Source organism: Lacerta agilis, chromosome Z, assembly GCF_009819535.1.
Source record: "Lacerta agilis isolate rLacAgi1 chromosome Z, rLacAgi1.pri, whole genome shotgun sequence".
NCBI lineage: Eukaryota > Metazoa > Chordata > Lepidosauria > Squamata > Lacertidae > Lacerta > Lacerta agilis.
The window spans coordinates 7314402-7336822 of NC_046331.1; the positions used below are offsets into that span (position 1 = coordinate 7314402).

The following is a 22421-nucleotide window of genomic DNA, read 5'->3' on the forward strand; positions in this document are numbered from 1 at the left end:
TATTGTTTTTATTGTGTTTATGTATTGTGTTTTTATGGTGTTTATGTTTATGTTTATGCTGTGTTTTTTCTTTGTTTTAATGGAAAATAATAAAAAATCTTTATAAAAAATAAAAAAAATAAAAGAAAAACACCATATATCCTAAAGAGACCAGTCTCTCTCTTTAAAAAAAAAAAAAAATTATTAAATTTTCCAAATTAAACAAACACATACAAACATACAAAAAAAAAAATCAAAGTTCAACAATCTTTTACACATTTTATCTCATATCGCTCCACCGATCTGTGACTTCGCTCCGTCACGGCAACAAGCTTTATTATCCCAATCTGAACACACAGTATCTTCCTTATTCCTTTAGTCCATGTCAAAGGGTTATTTCAGTCCCGCTAGTGTATTCTGGTATTTGATTTTGATTATGCTTAAGATGGTATAATCAATAGGATGATACTGAAATGTTTGTTATTCGAAGGGTTTATGTATGGAGCCTTGTGAGGGTAGCTAGCCTAAAAGGCGGCTTATGAATGATAGGATAAAATAAATATAGAACTAATATTTCGCTTAGCCCAGTGTTTTTCAACCTTTTTGGGGCAAAGGCACACTTGTTTCATGAAAAAAATCACGAGGCACACCACCATTAGAAAATGTTAAAAAATTTAACTCTGTGCCTATATTGACTATATATAAAGTAATTCTCTTGAATAGGAATCAAATAAACACAATTTTTCCCACGGCACACCAGGCAACATCTCGCGGCACACTAGTGTGCCACGGAACAGTGGTTGAAAAACACTGGCTTAGCCGGATAAGATAATCGCAGAGAGGCCCTCTTCGATTGCAGGAATATAAGTGCTTCGCTCAGCGTCCCAACCAGCTGTTACAGATGTTGCATCCGGGCTTGCCGAGCAAAGGATTCTGGGAGGTGTAGTTTGAAAGTGTCCAACCTCTCCCTTCTTTAAAAATAGGGAACTACAACTATGAACCGAGATAAACGGTATCGTTGCAAAGAGCCTTAGGACCCTTTCTTTCCTTGATTTACATTTATTATTCGCAGTATTATTGCAATCTTTTCTGGAATCGCCCTGAAGAGCTACTTAAATATGGGTTACAGGTGGGTAGCCGTGTTGGTCTGCCATAGTCAAAACAAAATCGAAAATTCTTTCTAGTAGCACCTTAGAGACCAACTGAGTTTGTTCCTGGTATGAGCTTTCGTGTGCATGCACACTTCTTCTTAAATATGGGTGTGATGTTAACTCCTACTCTCTATTTACTCTAGGGTAAGCACAAAGCGATGAATGCAGTCAATCAAGGGTTTGCAATGTGTCGCTTGTCTAAATCGAAAGATAGTATTTATTCTGGGGTGGGTAGGAAGACGGGAGAGGAAATAAATAGACCCAGAATCATAGACTACAATTCCCAGGATGCTGCGCGCCCGCGCCCACGTGACTCCTCGCTAAATTCATTATCTTAACGAGGGATTGAATCTAGGCGGAACCCGATCGAGTGGAACGAACTTAATTGCACACATACGGCAACTCTGCTGCTGCTGCTTCTGCCGGAGGAAAAAACGAAGAGGTGAAGAAAATACTGCAGCAAGATGATGCAGGCAAGTCCGTTTCAAAATTGTAGAGGGTGTCTGTTTAATTTACTTATTTAATTGGGATCAAATTAAAAATGCAGAGTTGTTGTTGTTGTTGTTGTTGTTTTTTTAAGTTTGTGGACAGTGAAGTGACAGATTCTCCCCGGCTCGTGTTGGTTTCGTTCGTGCTGAGATCGATGCTGATCCAATCTTTATAAACAAATACAGGACAATCAACTGCTTTACTATAACGTAACTGTGCACAGAAAGCTCTTTTAAAAGCCTCGTAGTGAAATTTCGATTGCGATCTTAATTTGCACCCTGGGCGAGTCAGCGTCTCCATCTGTTGCCTGTTTCCCAGGAACAGACTAGTGTTTTGTTTGGTTCCTTGTAAAACAACGAGCCTTATTTTGTCCCTAATTGGTGGTGGGTGGTGGGTGGAGAGAGATATTTTGGGATGACTTTCCTTTTAAAGATAAATTGATGTACATCTCTTACCGTTTGGTGAGTTTCATCGGAAGCTGCCTCAGGCAGAGTCAAACCATTGCTCATCTAGCTCAGTATTGTTTACACACACTGACTGGCAGCTGCTCTTCGGGGGAACCAGAAAAGGACTATTCCCATTCATACCTGTGGATGGCAAGGACTGAATCTGGGACCTTCAAGCAGATGCTGTACCATTGAGCTGCAGCTACTCCCTTGCCTTTGTTGTTGTTCAGTCGTGTCCGACTCTTCGTGACCCCATGGACCAGAGCACGCCAGGCACCCCTATCCTCCACTGCCTCCTGCAGTTTGGCCAAACTCATGCCAGTCGCTTCGAGAACACTGTCCAACCATCTCATCCTCTGTCATCCCCTTCTCCTCATGCCCTCCATCTTTCCCAACAATAAGGTCTTTTCCAGGGAGTCTTCTCTTCTCATGAGGTGGCCAAAGTACTGGAGCCTCAACTTCAGGATCTGTCCTTCCAGTGAGCACTCAGGGCTGATTTCTTTAAGGGTGGATAAGTTTGATCTTTTCGCAGTCCATGGGACTCTCAGGAGTCTCCTCTAGCACCACACTTGCCTTACAGACACCTAATCCTTGAGTGGGGTTGGGGAGATATATCTTGGGTCCCGAGTGCATGAATATAAACTTTAGATTTATAAAGAAAATTTTGGCCCAGCTCTCCCAGTGGCTATGCACCATGCAGGCAGCTCAGAAGAATCTAACTTCATAGTATACAGAAGGCTATGAAATTGATTGTGGTGGGATGGGGTGGAATGGGTTTGTTGCACTGTGCACCCAGAATTTGCTGCTATGCTATAGAATCTCTCCCCAGTGAGAGCTGGACCATAAAGAAGGCTGATCGTCGAAGAATTGATGCTTTTGAATTATGGTGCTGGAGGAGACCCTTGAGAGTCCCATGGACTGCAAGAAGATCAAACCTATCCACTCTTAAAGAAATCAGCCCTGAGTGCTCACTAGAAGGACAGATCCTGAAGTTGAGGCTCCAGTACTTTGGCCACCTCATGAGAAGAGAAGACTCCCTAGAAAAGACCCTGATGTTGGGAAAGATGGAGGGCACAAGGAGAAGGGGACGACAGAGGATGAGATGGTTGGACAGTGTTCTCGAAGCTACTAACATGAGTTTGGCCAAACTGCGAGAGGCAGTGAAGGATAGGCGTGCCTGGCGTGCTCTGGTCCATGGGGTCACGAAGAGTTGGACATAACTGAACGACTGAACAACAACCCTCCCCAAATCTGTCTGGAAGTGGTATGGTTAGACAATTTCAGACTCTGGACTTCATGGTTTTACAAGGGTGACCCTCTTTAGATGGAGATGTGTATTATTTCACTTACTTCAGAATGTTAATGAGAGGGCCCTGATTCTTCGAGAACCTTCCTACTTGTGTTGCTGTGTGGGGCTGCAGGCATCTGCCCCCAAATCCTCCCTTACAGTGCTATGGTACCTTTGTTGACACCAGCCGTGCCTCTATCCTAGGTCTGACATTTATCTCCTCCTGATCTTTGGGAGAGGACAGGATAGTACAGGAGGAGGTGATCCCTCAAGTATGCTGGCCCGAAGCTAGGGTTTGAAAAGTCCTTGCTAAATTGTGCCTGAGAGCTAATTGGTATGGCTATGGATGCAAAATGCCCCCGCACAGACTTGCATTCCTCCCCTACCCCCATAACCTCCTGTCCAGATAGATGGATTTTCTGCTTCAGAGGTCAGCACAAGACAGGCAGCTGCTGGTGCTCATTCAGACCAGTGGAGCCAGAACCAATGAGAAGCAGAGCCAACTGATTCTGGTCTAGTCCCCTGCCATCCTTCTCCCTTCTGGCTTCTACAAGGGCAACACTTGAGACTAAGGAGGAGGAAGCTGGCAGGCAGGGCCACCCCCTGGACTGGTTGCAAGTAAAAGGGCAGACAGGCAGGAGCAGTTGGGGTTGATGGGGCAGTTCCCAACTGGACGAGCCTAAACTGGACTACCATCAGGTGAATGGGCAGCAGCAGGAACAGAAGAGCCTTCAGCAATGTGAAATACCGGTAGCCCTTGGACTGCTTTGTGTGGATTTGCAACATGAGTCTCAATCCAATCCAGTCCAATCCTTTTGTCTTCCCAAAAGGAAAGCGGAGGACAAGAGAGAGCTGGAGAGTGGGGGCTGGTCTATTGGGACAAATAGAGCCCTGTTCCACCAAGCTCAGCCAGCCTTCTTACTCCCTGATGCCTTCCTACTTACCGCCAGTCCAGGGGGTGGAACTGCCATTCAGCTCCCTCCTTGGTTTCAGTGTTGCCCTTGTAGAACTCAACAGGGAGGAGGGCGGAGGCAAAAACTAGAATGAGTTGTCTCTGCCTCTCATTGACTATGGCACCATATGCCTCAATGGGCACCAATCACCACTGCATCCAGGTATTTCCTAGTCCTTCCGAAGGCCAGCAATTGATAAGTTGTCTCCCAGAGGGCACCAGCCACTACTGGGTTTGGAGGTGAATCTGATGTAACTTGACAAGGCTCCTGAATTCTCTTGTTGCAGTCCCATCCCGCTTCCCATTATCTCTAATGGCTTTTAAAGAAGTATTTTGCCAATTAAAATAATGCAACATGAGTGTGCATGAAAAAGGCAGTCGAGTGATATGAGTCATGCTTCCTCAGTGGGATTTCTTTGGTTCCAGGAAAGTGGGTTAGGCAGTACTGTTTCCGTATCCTGACTACCTGCCTGTTTACTCAGGAAGTCCTACTTGAGTATGTGCCAAACTGTCCCACCTCAGTAGACTGATCCTGTGCATGCATACTTGCAAGTAGGTCTCAACAGGCCAGTCGCATACTTTTGCATTTCCTGTAACAGGCTGATGCAACTTCCTATGGAAGAGGACTCTGGTGTTTATTGCAATCCCCGGCGTAAACACTATGAGAACAAGCCAGTCAAAGCAAAGTCCTTTTTAAGCCCCCTTGATTTCAATCAGGGTGGATTTGATTTAAATCAAACTGATTTAAATCACGATTTACCGGTAAATCACTAGTCAGTAAGGCTTGATTTAAATCACAGTTTTCTACATAAAGACTAATTCTTGCTGGTATAACTTTAATATGCAAGTAGATGAAGATTTTTAGAATAACAACATTTCATATTATTATTTTTTATCCCCAGTTTAATAGGTAAATCATTCATATTTGGACAACTTTTCTGTTGTACTTAGGAAGGAGAAAAATAATCATTACCTTAATAATAACAATTTAAATAGATTTATTAGATCCATTCCACTCCAAACAATCAGAAAAATATTGTTTCTATTCTGTTCACTGAACTTCTTGAAACTTAACACTGAAGGGGTTGATTCTGTATTCATAGGTTTGTAGAACAATAGGATTAAGGTCTTTTTCTCAACTCTGTTCATGTTATAACATGTTTGCTGTGAAGAAGAGGCATGTGATCTCTGCTGAGTCAAATTCAGTTTTGAGAACTGCAAAAGTAAACCAAGCATCTGTGATAATATCTTGTAGGCAGAGAAACTGCCCAATAATCTTACAAAAACCTCTGGAAGAGCATAAATGACATTGTGAATGGATTAATGGAATTTATTTACCAAAAAATTAAACATATACAGCCTTATTCTACATAATTAAAAAACTAATCTTTATTTCATGATTGAATAACTTTTGGGTGGTAATATATTTTCCCCCAAAAGCATTTTATTTTTAAAAAAATCCAATTTAAAAAATCATTGATTTTTATCCATCCTGATTTCAATGTGTGAGAGTCCTATTTCTATTTTATGAGAAGTCCCACTGCATTCATTGTAGGGATGGATGGAGAAATCTGATCCGGTTCACAAGCCTGACTAATTTATTATTATTAATTAAATTTCTATACCCAGGGGCGTAGCAAGGGGGGGCGGGGGCCCCCAGCAGCACCCTGCTGAGGGTGACACTTTGGGCGGTGGCCCCGCCCCCTGGGCTTTTTTTTTTCTTTTGATTTTTTTTTAAAAGGCTATTTTCGGCACTGCCGGGGTGGAGCTGCAGGGGCGGCCAGCCAGGACTCTTCGTGACCCCATGGACCAGAGCACACCAGGCACCCCTATCCTCCACTGCCTCCCGCAGTTTGGCCAAACTCATGCCAGTCGCTTTGAGAACACTGTCCAACCATCTCATCCTCTGTCGTCCCCTTCTCCTTGTGCCCTCCATCTTTCCCAACATCAGGGTCTTTTCCAAGGAGTCTTCTCTTCTCATGAAGTGACCAACGTATTGGAGCCTCAGCTTCAGGATCTGTCCTTCCAGTGAGCGCTCAGGGCTGATTTCCTTCAGAATGGATAAGTTTGATCTTCTTGCAGTCCATGGGACTCTCAAGGATCTCCTCCAGCACCATAATTCAAAAGCATCAATTCTTCGGCGATCTGCCTTCTTTATGGTCCAGCTCTCACTTCCATACATTACTGCTGGGAAAACCATAGCTTTAACTATACGGACCTTTGTCGGCAAGGTGATGCCTCTGCTTTTTAAGATGCTGTCTAGGTTTGTCATTGCTTTCCTCCCAAGAAGCAGGCGTCTTTTAATTTCGTGACTGCTGTCTCCATCTTCAGTGATCATGGAGCCCAAGAAAGTAAAATCTCTCATTGCCTCCATTTCTTCCCTTTCTATTTGCCTGGAGGTGATGGGACCAGTGGCCATGATCTTAGTTTTTTTTTTATGTTGAGCTTCAGACCATATTTTGTGCTCTCCTCTTTCACCCTCATTAAAAGGTTCTTTAATTCCTCCTCACTTTCTGCCATCAAGGTTGTGTCATCAGCATATCTGAGATTGTTGATATTTCTTCCGGCAATCTTAATTCTGTCTTGGGATTCATCCAGTCCAGCCTTTCGCATGATGAATTCTGCATATAAGCTAAATAAGCAGGGAAACAATATACAGCCTTGTTGTACTCCTTTCCCAATTTTGAACCAGTCAGTTGTTCCATATCCAGTTCTAACTGTAGCTTCTTGTCCCACATAGAGATTTCTCAGGAGACAAATGAGGTGATCCGGCACTCCCATTTCTTTAAGAACTTGCCATAGTTTGCTGTGCAATAATCTATTAAACATTAAAAGCCTCCCTAAACAGGGTTGCCTTCAGATGTCTTCTAAAGGTCTGATCGTTGTTGTTCTCTTTGACATCTGGTGGGAGGGCGTTCCACAGGGTGGGTGCCACTACCAAGAAGGCCCTCTGCCTGGTTCCCTGTAACTTGGCTTCTCGTAGTGAGGGAACCGCCAGAAGGCCCTTGGCACTGGACCTCAGTGTCTGGGCAGAATGATGGGGGTGGAGACGCTCCTTCAGGTATACTTCAGGTTTAGGGTCTCTGTCTGCAGTAAAGAAGTGCCACACCAATTTTAAACTCGGAGCTGCCTTTTTTTATAGCAGAGTCTCAGTAGCTACTATCCAAATTCAGCTTTTTCCAGTTTACCAAATTGGTAAACAAGACTTTGGGTACCCTTGTAAATATGCCAGGGAAGGGAGAAAACAGCCCCAAGGACCAAGTGTCTCCCTCTGGTGTTCTTTATTGGACCTTTGGGACTCACCCAAGGCCATACTCCTTCCTCAGCTGTGGCTTCTCTGTCCAGGCCATACCCCTCACTGACCAGAAGAGAACATAGATCTGATTCTCATGCAGAATGACCCTTGGTTCAGTTCCAAGTGTCTCCAGGCACGGCTGGGAGAGACTTCCAGCCTTGAAAGACTGGAGAATCACTGCTGGTCAGTGCAGTCTAGTGTTTATCATTATCAAGCTATTGTTGGACTCCAACACCCGTCATCCTTAGCTAGCAAGACCAGTGGTCAGGTATGATGGGAATTGTAGTCCAAAAACAACTGGAGATCCAAGGTTGGTAAACACTGCTGTGGACAATACTGAACTAGGTAGAGCAGTGGTCTGGCAGCTTCCTATGTTCCTCAGGAATTAGTGAAACATAGGAAATTTTCCAGTTCTCTGTTCTCCCTTCATGTGATCTGCTAGAAGTGTTTACCCGATTATCCCACTGATTAGTAGCCACAGCTTTCTTCCCAAGCTCTTTTGCAATGAAAGAATCAGTCCTGGTTCTGTTTCCACCTACATCTCTTTCATTCACAGCAACCCAATAATTGTGACGTCACACCTAGACATGCCCAGTCTTGTGTGAATTTCTTCTCAACTCCCATTAGTGTTTCTTTGGTAGACAGTGTATGTTCAACTTATTGCTTTAGGTTGAACATTAAAAAGCTCAGTATTGTTGACACTGGCAAACAGCAGCTCCCCGGGAGAAGACAAGGTTTGAGCCTGGGACCTTCTGCATGCAAAGATTAGGTTTATTTTAATTTAGTTAAAAAATTATTTCCCACTTACTGAGAAACTGCCTCAAAGTGGCTTTTAAGAGATGTAGTTTTGAATGCTTTTTGTTGTTGTTGTTTAGTCGTGTCTGACTCTTTGTGACCCCATGGACCAGAGCACACCAGGCACTCCTGTCTTCCACTGCCTCCTGCAGTTTGGTCAGACTCATGTTGGTAGCTTTGAGAACACTGTCCAACCATCTTGTCCTCTGTCGTCCCCTTCTCCATGTGCCCTCCATCTTTCCCAACATCAAGGTCTTTTCCAGGGAGTCTTCTCTTCTCATGAAGTGGCCAGAGTATTGGAGCCTCAGCTTCAGGATCTGTCCTTCCAGTGAGCACTCAGAACTATCCACTATGACCTGTCCATCTTGACCTGTCCATAGCTTCCCTGAGTATCCAAGCCCCTTCACCACAACAAGGCAGTGATCCATGAAGGGGTTGAATGCTTTAATTATTGTGAATATACTTTTTTTAAATGATGTGAATTGCCCTGGACTTCCTGGGGGGAAGAATGTGATAGAAACACAATCATAGTTATTGATAATAATAAATTATGCAAGGGTGGAGAGCCTGTGGCCCTCTAAATCCAGCCAGATGGGCGGGGTAGAAATAAAAAATTATTATTATAAATGTTTTTGGACCCCATCTCCCATCACGCCCCCAGCCAGCAAGCTCCGTGGTCAAGGGTTCTGGGAGCTGGAGTCCAGAGATACCTGAGGACCTAAGGTTGAAGAACACTGATCTAACCTATTTTCTTCTCTGGCTGGCAGTGGCTCTCCTGAACCTGGGCAGGGACCCAAGTCTATCCACTCCATAGTCTTTTGCGACTGACCCTGAGAATCTGCCTCTTAGGAAATCAGTTTTTGCATAATACAGCTTCGGTTCTCCTTTCACATTCTCAGTTTTGCACGTTTCAAGAGAGATTCAACTTGAACCGAACAATTTCTGTTTGAAGATCCGACACAGGTGTGGAATTTGGCACCAAGAAACTGGTGCTGCCCAGATTTCACTGACCCTGTGAATGAGGGATTTGCAAAGATGCTGACCCTGTTTTTGACCATACCGTAATAGAGCTTCCACATTAATAAGCAAAACAGAGACCCAACAATTAGTTGGAATAAGATGACAGATAATCATAGGTTGGGATAGTGAAAATGGCACATGATAAAGAACTTCCTTGTACAGAATCAAACCAGTGGTACAGGTTGTCAAATATAGCCTATGCTACAGGTTGAGTTGCCCTGACACCTGTGGTAAATTACACATACACACACACACACACACACACACATACACAGACACACACACACACGGTCTGTGACTGACTGGTCATCTGGAGGTTCCAGGGATCAAACTAGAAGCTTCTGGATTCAGAGCCTACATTGGCTCCCAATACGTTTCCGAGCACAATTCAAAGTGTTGGTGCTGACCTTTAAAGCCCTAAATGGCCTCTGCCCAGTATACCTGAAGGAGCGTCTCCACTCCTATCGTTCTGTCCGGATACTGAGGTCCAGCGCCAAGGGCCTTTTTAGCGGTTCCCTCGCTGCAAGTTGCAAAGCTACAGGGAACCAGGCAGAGGGCCTTCTTGGTAGTGGCACCCGCCCTGTGGAACGCCCTCCCATCAGATGTCAAAGAGATAAACAACCACCTGACATTTAGAAGACATCTGAAGGCAGCCCTGTTTAGGGAAGTTTTTAATGTGTGACATTTTAATGTATTTTAATCTTTGTGGAAGCCGCCCAGAGTTGCTGGGGAGACCCAGCCAGATGGGCGGGGTACAAATAATAAATAACTACTACTACTACTACTACTACTACTACTACTACTACTATTACTATTCCACCAAGCTCCTAACCCTAAAATGTCTTTAGCTCTAGCTCCTATCTGTACCAGCCACACCTCAGTAGAATAAAATAGTGAATGACTATAGAGCCATGGGAGGGCTGGGAAGCAGATGTCACTCCATCAGCTCTGCTATGACAGGACATGTCCATCAGGCCTCCTCTCACCTCAGCTGCCATTCCACCAGACCAGGAGTGATGGGAAGCAGGGCTCATTTCATCAACTTTGTCAGAGGCCCTGCTCCACCGGGCACCTCCTGGTCAATATACCAGTAGGAACAACGATTTAGAAACTTGTGCCTGAGTTTTGTTTTTCCTCTTCCCTCCCTTCCCTTTCCCCTTGTGGGTAAGTACTGCCTTGTTTTGATTGTGTGTCAGCTGCTCTGGGAACCTTTCTAGCCAAACAGCAAGGTACAAACACTCCAAATAAATGTAGGATGCAAGCCCTTATCACACGTTCTATGTATGTAGAGGGGGCACTTCTGGGGTGTATGGGGTGTTAGGGGAGGGGCAGTACCTCTGGTGGAAGCTGCCAGCATGCAACAGCGGGCACACCCTGGGGATGGCTTCCCCTGGCCGGCTAAACCTATCAAGGGTAGCTGATGGGTCTCAAACCTTCAGTGAGTGAGGGGCTTCCCCTGCATGTGAAGACAGGCTCTGGCAGATGGAGCAGGTGACACCAAGAGTGGGTCCTGCAGTCAAGACAGCGGTTTATGCATGTGCTGTAGAGCAGGCGTGTCCAACAGGTAGGTCTTGATCTACCGGTAGATCACTGGACATCTGCGGTAGATCACTGGTAGATCATGAGATGGTTGGACAGTGTTCTTGAAGCAACTAGCATGAGCTTGGCCAAACTGCAGGAGGCAGTGAAAGATAGGCATGCCTGGTGTGCTCTGGTCCATGGGGTCATGAAGAGTCGGACACGACTGAATGACTGAACAACAACAACAACAACAACAACAACAACAACAACAACAACAACAACAGATCATTGGCTCCCCCCAAAGAAGCTGAACAACTGTGGCTCCCCTAAAAAAAACTCAGCATCTCACCTCCTCCCTGAAAAAACTCAACAACTTCGACCCAAACCCCCCAAAAGGGGGTAGATCACTGCCAGTTTTTAACTCTGTGAGTAGACTGCAGTCTCTTGGCAGTTGGCCACCCCTGCTGTAGGGGGAAGTGTGGGGAAGTGACAAAATTTGGGGCAGCAACCTGGCATGCAGTTTTCCCCCGCCATTTTCACAGGGGGGGCAAGTTGGGGTATGGCAACGGTGTCCAATTATGTTAGATGTTGTGGCACACTGTGCCTGCTGGTGTGAATTAAATTTAACATGGCATGCTGGTATATCAGTCAACACTCCCCCCCCCCCCCCCCGGGCCGATAACACATAAGGTACTAGTGCAGTTTGAAAGGAAGGTCAGAAAATGGGACAGGAGAACTAACACACTGTTCCTCACATCTGAATGCACTTTTAGTCCTGGTGTTGCCTTTGTAGGACTCGGCAAGGATGAGGATGGGGGAAGCACTAAAATTAGTTGGCACCGCCTCTCATTGGCCCCGGCACTACCTGATCTTGGGCTCCTTGCTTTCTGCCTTACCTGTCCCAATGGATCAATTTGCGTCAACCTGGTACCTTCCAGATCTGTTCAACTACACCTCCATCGGTCCCAGCAATGAACAATCGTGCTTGCTGGGGCTGATGGGATGTGTATTTCAAAACCATTGGCAGGGCACCAGATTGGCGGAGGCTGTTCAAGATCCTGCATAAGCCTTCCCTGGATTTAGGTAATTAGATTTGAGGCACTGGCTTATAAAAAAACAGGCCTATCAACCAGAACTAGTGGGGCTACTTTACATATACTAGGGTAAATTGTGCATAAATATGTTTTGTGTGTGTGTGTGTGTGTGTGTGTGTGTGAAAATAATATGCAAAAAAAAGGTGTATCGGGAGAAGTTTGCACTAACATGTTGGTGAATTATCACGAGCACTTAAAAAAAGAATTGCATGCAGGCGTGGAAATGTGGAGAACTGAAATTAAGACCGGATAAGTGAGAAACTGAAATTGACATTGACCCCTAATTCTGTTGGTAGAGGAGAAATTAGTGGATTGAGTTGGAAAGAGGAGAAACTGAGATTGGCAGATTCACCCACCCTTGGTCCATAGCTAGTCCCAGAAACCTTGCCAATGTTTCTTCTTTGTTAATTCTTCCTCCTTCCCACCCATCTTCTACAGATGTTTTTCTATTTCTCGGACAAAGTGGTCCTTCTTTTTGACTTCTGGAAAACGCACACCCCAGCAGGTAAGAAAACAGCCTTATCTCTTAAGTAAATATGAGCTGCTGAGGCAAACAAGAAAGGTCCTTGAGGATGAGGGAAGATTATATGAAACCTTAGCCTCAGTTACAAAGATGACAAAGCTTGCTCTGTGCCACGCATAAGGCTTCCCTAGGCAACTGACTCCTCAGAATGCTTGGCTTCGTAATAGTTTTGAGGGCCAAAATGGAAGAAGTCAAACAAACTAACACAGGATTTACCCATACTTACCTGTAGCTTTTACCCCCCCCCCCCTTTCCAGGCTTGCACTTTAAAATTCTTGTGTCTGAGCACTCTTTCTTTGCCCTGTAGCTTGCCCTGCAAAAACCTACTCTTTAGTGCTCAATTGGAGCAAAGGGCAATTCTGCTTTTCCACAGATTGCTGTTTGCTTATAAAGAGTGGGTTTTTGTAGGGAAAGCTCTGGAGCAAAAAAATAAAGGGGGGGCACTTGGACATGGAGTTTTAATACTCTGCTGTGCATGGAAAGAGCAGTGGAAAGGTAAGTGTGGAAAAGCCCATAGAAGACCAATTGTCCATAATATGTCAGCTGTAGCTCAGTGGCAGAGCATCTGCTTTGCATGTAGGAGGTTAATGGGTTCAATCCCCAGCATCTCCAGGTAGAGCTGGGAGAGACTACATGGTGTGACTCAGTATAAGATAGCTTACTTTCCAGTCTAGTCTCCGTCATGCATGGTGTGGTAAAAGAATGGGGAGCCTGTAAGAACTACAGCTCCCTTCAGGTGCAGAGAAGGTGGTTAAGGAGAACTGCCTCCATGCCAGAGGTTACGGAACTTGCTGCTTTCCAAATGATGCCGAACTACAAATCCCACAATTCCTGACTACTGACCATGTTGGGCAGTATATGGTGCTGGAGGAGACTCTTGAGAGTCCCATGGACTGCAAAAAGATCAAACATATCCATCCTTAAAGAAATCAGTCCTGAGTGCTCACTGGAAGGGCAGATCCTGAAGTTGAGGCTCCAATACTTTGGCCACCTCATGAGAAGAGAAGACTCCCTGGGAAAGACCCTGATGTTGGGAAAGATGGAGGGCACAAGAAGGGCACAACAGAGGATGAGATGGTTGGACAGTGTTCTCGAAGCGACCAACATGAGTCTGACCAAACTGCGGGAGGCAGTGGAAGACAGGAGTGCCTGGCGTGCTCTGGTCCATGGGGTCACGAAGAGTCGGACACGACTGAACGACTGAACAACAACAACGACCATGCTGGACTTTGTGCAAGGATATCTGGATGCCAAATCAGGGATTGCTGGATATATGTGAAAGGTAGAATAGGTCTGGAAGAGACTCGACCTTCACCCCGCCTCCCCAAATAAAACTTTAAGGACCGCACCGCCCCCCGCTTTTACGCACAACAGTTAAAAAACAGCTAAAAAGTATACAGACACAGAGTTAAGGGAGGATGGACATAGGCACGTGAGCGAATTATGTAATTTACATGAACACACACTCAGAGCACATGCCTCTTGGACAAGGATATAATTGTTGAGGCTCTGGTAGGTTTCCCGAGAACAAATCTAGCTCCCTATAGATGAGCAGTGAAAACACCAACAACCCATAGCAGTGGTCTGGTAGCTTGTGGGAATTAATATAAGCAGTGATAGGGAAAAGTCTCATAATACAGACCAGTGGGGTTTGGCAGTCAAACCCATTATTATTATTATTATTATTATTATTATTATTATTATTATTATTATTTGAATGGTTTACAAAAATATAAACCAGAACCTTAAAATTGTTGATTAAAAACAGGTATATGAAAACGTTTGAAAGACGGTTAGCGAAAACAATGCTCCACTTGCTTCTTGGAAATTTGACACTGTAATCCTACACATGCCTACACCTGGGATTAAGTCCCACTGAGTTCTATGGGTCTTACTCTTAGAAAAGTGAGTGTAGGGTTGCCGCCTGAATCTCCTTCATTTCCTCTCACTCTTGAAGTCTTATTGAGCCTCCTGCAGCTTATTGTTGTTTTGATAAACAGGGTATTTATAATAATGAATGATCTCTTGATATGAGCAGGTGCTGATGTGACCTTTTTTGGATATCGTTACCATGCTTGCCTCTTAGTAGCTGCATTATCAGTACACTATTATCTTTATTGCATTCTAATATTTCAGCTGAGCCACAGAGTGCTAAAAGTGCATATAAAATGAATACTCCTTGTTTTCCCCCTCCCAGAAATAAGCTTAACTTATTTCAAAACTGATGCTTTTGAATTATGGTGCTGGAGGAGACTCATGGACTGCAAAAATATCAAACTTATCCATCCTTAAAGAAATCAGCCCTGAGTGCTCACTGGAAGGGCAGATCCTGAAGTTGAGGCTCCAGTACTTTGGCCACCTCATGAGAAGAGAAGACTCCCTGGAAAAGACCCTGATGTTGGGAAAGATGGAAGGCAGAAGGAGAAGGGGACGACAGAGGATGAGATGGTTGGACAGTGTTCTCGAAGCGACTGGCATGAGTCTGACCAAACTGCGGGAGGCAGTGGAAGACGGGAGTGCCTGGCGTGCTCTGGTCCATGGGGTCACGAAGAGTCGGACACGACTGAACGACTGAACAACAACAACAACACACATATGGGCTAGAAACTTGCACCCTTTAAAAAAAAACACCCCAAAGATAAGGTTTGCAGGAAATTGAATCCTGCAGTTGAATTATGCAGTCTGTAGTTACACAGAGGTTTGGGAATGGTTGCGTACAAATATATTTTTACACCTACCTACCCACCCACCCACCTCACCCCATCTCCAACCAGAAATCTGTTGTTGTTTTTACCCAACAGGGATGGTGCTCTCAGTACTGGTGATCATGCTGCTTGCGGTGTTGTACGAATTCATAAAAGTTGGAAAGGCGAAACTTCTTCAGTACACAATGCCATCCATTACCTCCAGCATCAGCCAGGAGACCTTGAGAGAGCCAGAAAGGGCATCTATTAACACGGGCGTGGAACAACTAAGCAGCACCCCAGAGAAGTAAAAAAAATTGGGATGGGGTGGGGGAAGCTAACACTGCAATTTGCAGAAAACCTGTAATGACGTTTGCTCTGATTCCGCTTTAAAGGGTGGGTTTTCATGGGGAAAGCTCTGGAGGGGCGGGGGGGGGGGGCAGGGGAAGTTTGTTCAGACACAGAGCTTTAAAGTGCAGACTGTTCCTGGAAAGCATGGAGCAAAGTTAAGTGTAGATAAGCCCTGACATTTGTTTCTCTTTCCTTTTTGGAAAAGTTGGTTTTCGTGGCATGTCGTCCAAACCCTGCTGCACGTGGTCCAAGTAGTCCTCGGTTACCTGGTGATGCTGGCTGTGATGTCTTACAACATGTGGATCTTCCTGGGAGTGATTGCTGGCTCTGCCATTGGCTACTACATAGCATACCCGCTGCTCAGTCCCAGATAGCAGCGCTGGCCTCAGCACAGGAAGGTGGTTTAACAGTGCTGATTAACTGGAGACTCCTGCATTGGGAACAGATTCTGTGGTGCTTGGACACTGAACTGGGTAAACAGGAGTCACCCTGTTGTAGTTCCAAGATTCTTCCCCCTTGCTCCCCAATATTTCTCTCATCCTCTGACCTCCACAGGGAGGGCATTTAAACCTCCTGCCTTTTTGAGAATGACTTTTTGTTCTTTCACTGTAATTTATTTGCAACTGCCTTTACTAAGTGCCTTGGAACAAATGCTCAATAGATAGAACTGAGATGTTTTGCTTTCAACCCTCAGGATGTGTAACCACCAGTCAGCTGAGCCTTGCACTGTCCACTCTGACTGGCAGCAACTCTTGAAAGTGAGGTGTGTGTGTAGGGGGGGGGCAGCTTTACCAACCCTGCTACGCTCTGTCCTCTGAGAGGATGGAACGTATGCGAACTTCATTCAAAGCACATGCTGTACTATTCTGTTCCATTCTCTTGGGGGCTTTTTAGTGCAGGGGAGCAATGGTGGAGATATATAAAATAATTATACATAATGGGAAGAAAGGGGATTAGAAGAAGTGGTTCTCCCCACTTCTCATAAACCTAGAACTGGGGCCATCCAATAACTCAGAATGGTGGGAGACTCTAGCATTCAGGAGGGAAGCGCTCCTTCACACAGCACATAAGTAAGCAAGCTATGGGATGCCATTACTGCTATGACCACCAACTTGGGCAGCCATAAATGGGAGCTGGACAAATTCACAGACGATAATGTTACAGGTGGCTGCCAGTTGTGATGACTAGGTCCTACCCCTGCAACACGCCTCTGAATCCCACTTGCTGAGGATCATTAATGGGAGAGAGCCATTCAGCGCATATCCTGTTAAAAGCATTCCCATGGGCAACTGGTTGCCCGCTGCCACAGTCACAGGCAGTATGCTTCTGAATCCCAGTTGCTGGAAACCACAGGAGGGGAGAGGGTTGTGGTGTTCGGGTTCTGCTTAAGGGCTTCCAATGGAAGTGTCTGGTTGGCCACTGTCAGAAGTAGTTTGGATTTGATATCCCGCTTTATCACTACCTGAAGGAGTCTCAACGCGGCTAACATTCTCCTTTCCCTTCCTCCCCCACAACAAACACTGTGTGAGGTGAGCGGGGCTGAGAGATTTCAAAGAAGTGTGACCAGCCCAAGTTCACCCAGCAGCTACATGTGGAGGAGCGGGGAAGCGAATCCGATTCGCCAGATTATGAGTCTACCACTCTTAACCACTACACCACACTGGCCAGAGAATTTGGGTCACTGGTCTGACCCAGCTGCTCTTCTTTTGTCCACTGTGAGTACAGGATGCCAGACTGCTGTATATGTAAAGCCTTTGGTTTTGACCAGTAGAGCTCTTACATTCTTTTATTTTCTGGGGGTGGGGGTATTGGATTCAGGGCACAAAAGGGAAGACTCTGCATAATTAACGTAAGGGACTCACATTAGGCTGTAAAGAGGGGGGAATCAAATGTTAGCCTCACTAATGCCTTGTGGGACTGGGTCTGGTCAGTGCTTGGTCAGGGAGCAGGCCATAGTAACTGTACCACTTTATTCTGCTTTGGTCAGACCACACCTGGGATTACTATGTTGGGAGGAAAATGTACACAGGGTGTTTAGCAAGTTTAGCCCATGTGGTGCCTTCTGGATATTGTTGGTCTGCGACTCCCATTGGCCCCCATCAACAGTGATAAGAGATTATGGGCGCTGTTGTCCAGCACAGCTAGAGGGGCACCATTACGGCTCCAGATGCTGAACTAAGGAAAAACATTTGTGTGGCATCTTGCTTTAACTTGGAGGCACCCCCTAAATTAAAAATGAATGTGCTATGAAATCTGATGCAAAAAAAATCAATGTCAAATAAAATATTTTACTTAACACATCAGATTTCAGAAGTTGCTTTACGGTCTTCAAATTAGGTGAGGGGTGGCTCAGGTTGTTCCTGCATGTGAAAACTACACTTTCTTCCCCCAAAACTGCTTAAGCATGTTCAGCACATACCTCTGTGGATCATTCCAGACTGTTGCTACTTTTGGCTGGGATTCAATCACAAACTGGCAAATTCAGGGCGAGCCATCGAAGGTGATCTGATGCTCTTGTACAGCAAGCCCACTTGTCATCCCTGCCCTGCCCCAGCCCAACCAAAAATGAACTTTCTCAGCTAAGGAAAGAATGGGAAAGGCATCGTAAAGAGAGGTAATCACGTTTGCCATATGCTAGCATCTCCACAAACCAAACAGAATGAATGCTCAACAAACGTGGTGATGGCAGACCACCTAACACACAGAGCAGGATGAATGCAAAGCAAACAGGTTGGCTTCTTTAAGGTTGGCTAGAGAGACCACCCACCTGCTCATCCTAAGGAAGGATTAAAGGTAAAGGAACCCCTGACCATTAGGTCCAGTCGTGGACGACTCTGGGGTTTCGGCACTCATCTTGCTCTATAGACCGAGGGAGCCGGTGTTTTGTCCGCAGACAGATAAAGGTAAAGGTACCCCTGACCATTAGATCCAGTCACGGACGACTGGGGTTGCAGTGCTCATCTCACTTTCCTGGCCGAGGGAGCCAGCGTACAGCTTCCGGGTCATGTGGCCAGCATGACTAAGCCGCTTTGGCAAAACCAGAGCAGCGCACAGAAATGCCGTTTATCTTCCTGCCAGAGTGGTACCTATTTATCAACTTGCACTTTTGACGTGCTTTCGAACTGCTAGGTTGGCAGGAGCAGGGACCGAGCAACGGGAGCTCACCCCGTTGTGGGAATTCGACACGCCGACCACCTGATTGGCAAAGCCCTAGGCTCTGTGGTTTAACCCACATGGCCACCTGCGTCCCAAGGGGGGGATTAAAATTGCTTAAATTGTAGATCAGGACAAAATTAGAGTTTCGGGTGGGGGAGAATAAGAGAGGTTGGAGTTATCAGTAGTAGAGTTTGGCTGTCTGAGAGTCTCGGGGGGGGGGGGCGAGGATCCTGTATCCCAGACAGCTACTGTATAAGGCCCAGGCAGCAAAGCCAATGGACAGGGGTGATTGTTGTAAACCACCTGGATTTTATGAATAGTAGTATATATAAAATATATATAGAGAGAGGGAGAAACAGAGATTATGGGAATTCAACAACATATGGTGGTCCATAGATTTCCCCACCCCCCACCCCCGCATCCTTTGAACCAGACTCAAGTGAGGAAGAATGCAGGAGGGCCACAAGTGCATTTAGATGTGAGGGGTTATTGCATTAGTTTTCTTGATTGTAATGCCAACACTTATGTCCATTTTCTAATGTTCTTTTCACACTGCAGTGCCCGTTGCATTATGGAACAGTGTTTGTTCGTTTGTTTTTGCCAAAACACCAGCACCACGTGTTAAATTTCATTCCCACCAGTGAGTGTGGTAGTAGTGGTGTTGGCATCCGTCTCGTCTCGGGAGACAATGGAGGAGTGACCTTTGGAGGTGAAGTCAAGCTGTTGGGACAGTTGCAGCGCCTGCTGTGGCTGTAGAGACCAATGCGGAAGAGACAACTTTTGTTGCAGCTGGGGGCAGCTGGTGTCTGGTTGTGCTGCCATGACATTTCTTCTCTCGGTGCTTCTCCCAGCGGTCATTCCTCCTCTGGTCACTGCTGTGGATGCATGACTTGACTGTCTCCAGACACTGGCATCCTCTGCAAGGGATTCCCACACAGTAGGGTTGATGTTGCCAGCCTTCACATCACGTTTGCAGACATCTTTGTAACACAGAGTTGGTCTGCCAACAACAAATGTTGCTACTTCCCCACCCTCTGTTCCCCCATGACCCCACCCCCTATGAAAACAGCAGGAAAGAACCGTAGGCCAAGATACCACCCCAAATTTTGTTACTTTTCTCCCATGATTTTCTGGGTTAAGAGGGCGGCGAATGGATCTTCCGTGCTATGTTCCATTGGTTTTCTGAGAGTACCTTTGTGTTGTGTGAAAGCTCAAAAAACAATGGGGGGAACGAGCAGTTTGAGCAGCATCAGGGAAATGGGAATAAAATGCAGTGTGAATGCAGCCACAGTAAAATCAATTGGAGGCCTATCTGACAAGAGGTTGTGTCTTCCCTTTCAAAGTTTCCAAACGTATTTTTGTCAAGAGCCCAAGCAATGGGAAGGAGGAGGCAGGCTATACTGATCTTAAATAAATCTAGATTTTATTAATAATATATAAGCCACATTTCCCCCCCCTTCTTAAACATTTGGTATAAGTTTTGCAATAAAGTATACTGGAAGAAAAAAAGTTTAAAAGACGGCAGGCTTTTAGTTCCCAAGATTAAGGCACTTTTTGTTTGAAGATGAGCAGAGAGAGAAAGTGAAAATGAATAGCTAAATAGGTCTCCATCCCCCGCCCCTTCCAAAAAAGAAAAGAAAAACATTCTTAAAGAGACATTAAGGGAATAATGAACAAGCACTTTGAAACTGGCATGGTGCCACAACTGCAGGAAGGTGTGTGTGTGTGTGTGTGTGTCTGTGTGTGCATGCATCATGGTCATTCAGCCTTCCCATAGCCCTTTGGAAAAGTGTACAATAGTTCTGCATCAAGACACTCCATTTCTAAGTCGCTAGAGCCTTTGGTGGGCTTGCGCCCTACCCACTCCTTCTAACTTTAGTGGAAACCAGATGCCCCATTGGCCTCCACTGTTTTCATTCTAAAACGTCACTCTGTCACCCCCTTAACTAAAACACATACAAATGTACCCATGTCCATTTGCTTCCCTGCCCTCCTGTGCCTATAAAAGCATGTTTGATAGGCGAAAGCAACAACTTGGCCACCATTGGGGAAGAGGAAATGTGACAGGGATGAGGAACCGGAAGGCCTCCAGGTGTTGTTCCCATCAACCAGTGTAGCCATTGGCTAGGGATGGTGGGGAGGGCCACAGATTCCGCATTCCTGTACAAGAGGCCCATTCACTGTTAGTCAACTTTGGATTACCCAGATGCTGTTGGACTACAACTCCCATCATCTCCAGTCAGCTTAGCCAACATTCAGGGATGGTGGCAGCTGTAACCCAACAGCATCCAGAGGTCCAAGATTGAGAAGCATTGCGTCCATTTAGGCTTCCAGAGGTCAGCTCCTTCCCATGAGGGCAACTATACACATCAACCTGTGGTTGCAAACACGTAAAATATAGCCTTAAAGACAAACAATTATTTGGGGGGCACAGAGCAAGAGGGAAACAAGAGTGGATTGGTGGGGAAAAAAACTTGTACTGAACCGCTCTCAAATATACAATGCCTGGATATTATCTAGAACAACCCTCCTGAGGTAGGTGCTGTTCCATGGCTAAGGATTGACTGCCCTACACTTTCTGGGATGACTGAAGCTCCTCAAATTTGATTTGCCTCATAAACTAGTCAGAGATGCTGAGAAATGAGAGAGTTAACCCTCAGGTAACAGGAAAACCCAGCGGTGGGTGCATCCAAAGCTACCCTACTCAGAGCAGACTCACTGAAATGTGCCTAAGTTCACCATATTATTATTATACATTTATTTCACAGAATCGTAGAACTGTAGAGTTGGAAGGGACCCCAAGGGTCATCTAGTCCAACCTGCTGCAGTGCAGGAATCTAAGCTAAAGCATCCATGACAGATGGCCACCCATCCTCTGCTTTAAAACCTCCAAGGAGGGAGAGTCCACCATCTCTGGAAGGAGACACTCCCACTGTCAAACAGCTCTTTCCATCAGAAAGTTCTTCCTGATGTTGGTTTGGGTTGGTCCTCTGGAGCTGCAGAAAACAAGCTCGCTCCATCCTCCATGTGACAGCCCTTTAGGTATTTGAAGATGGCTATCATATCTACTCTCAGTTTCATCTGTACCAGGCTTTATATTCCACCCTTTTCTCTGAAAGAGACTCATGTCTATTAATTTCAGTGGGTCTGCCTCCAAGCAAGGACTTAAGTTTCAGCACAACCCCTAGAAGCTCCAGGAGGCAATAACCACATTCCTTTTACCTACTAGGGGTAAAAAGAAAAGTGGGTATTTTTGTAAATCCAATACGTGCACGCACGCACACTTTCAACGGAGCAACCCATTGCTATGGCTTTCAGTCTGTATTCCCCATCCACCCAGCATCACCAATGAAGAAAACGTTCTAAAACAAAGCGGGCAAGTTCGCTTATAATTTTCCTTGCCTATAAATTGGGCGCAGAGAGAGGCCTACTCCGAGTAGGATGAGTATTGGATACAAGCAATCACCATTAACATATCTACTAAGTTTCTTGCATTGGTGGTAGACCTACAATATGTATGTTACTTCACCTCTTCCTGGACAGGGGAAAAAAACTTAATCCTGCAGCTTCGCCCACATCAACATATGTTCACTGCTTTCTGCTATACACTTCCCTCGTTCGGCCTTAACAACAACCACCACATCCGGTTTCTCTAACCTTCATTTGCATCGTCATTC

The 22421-nt window shown here is 45.5% G+C and overlaps 1 protein-coding gene across 1 annotated transcript; it reads left to right on the top strand.

Annotated features, from left to right (window-relative positions):
• Positions 1-1475: 1475 nt before the first annotated feature.
• On the top strand, positions 1476-16352 carry SLC31A2 (solute carrier family 31 member 2). The gene is made up of 4 exons (XM_033137903.1): positions 1476-1603; positions 12469-12535; positions 15355-15544; positions 15794-16352. Exons 1-4 carry the CDS (start codon positions 1595-1597, stop codon positions 15960-15962), a joined length of 435 nt encoding a protein of 144 aa, XP_032993794.1. The 5' UTR covers positions 1476-1594; the 3' UTR covers positions 15963-16352.
• The last annotated feature ends 6069 nt before the right edge of the window (positions 16353-22421 follow it).

Coding starts and splice junctions, on each gene's coding strand:
- SLC31A2 (XM_033137903.1), top strand. Junction 12,536..15,354: donor GAAAACGCACACCCCAGCAG/GTAAGAAAACAG, acceptor TTTACCCAACAG/GGATGGTGCTCTCAGTACTG. Junction 15,545..15,793: donor CTAAGCAGCACCCCAGAGAA/GTAAAAAAAATT, acceptor TTTTTGGAAAAG/TTGGTTTTCGTGGCATGTCG.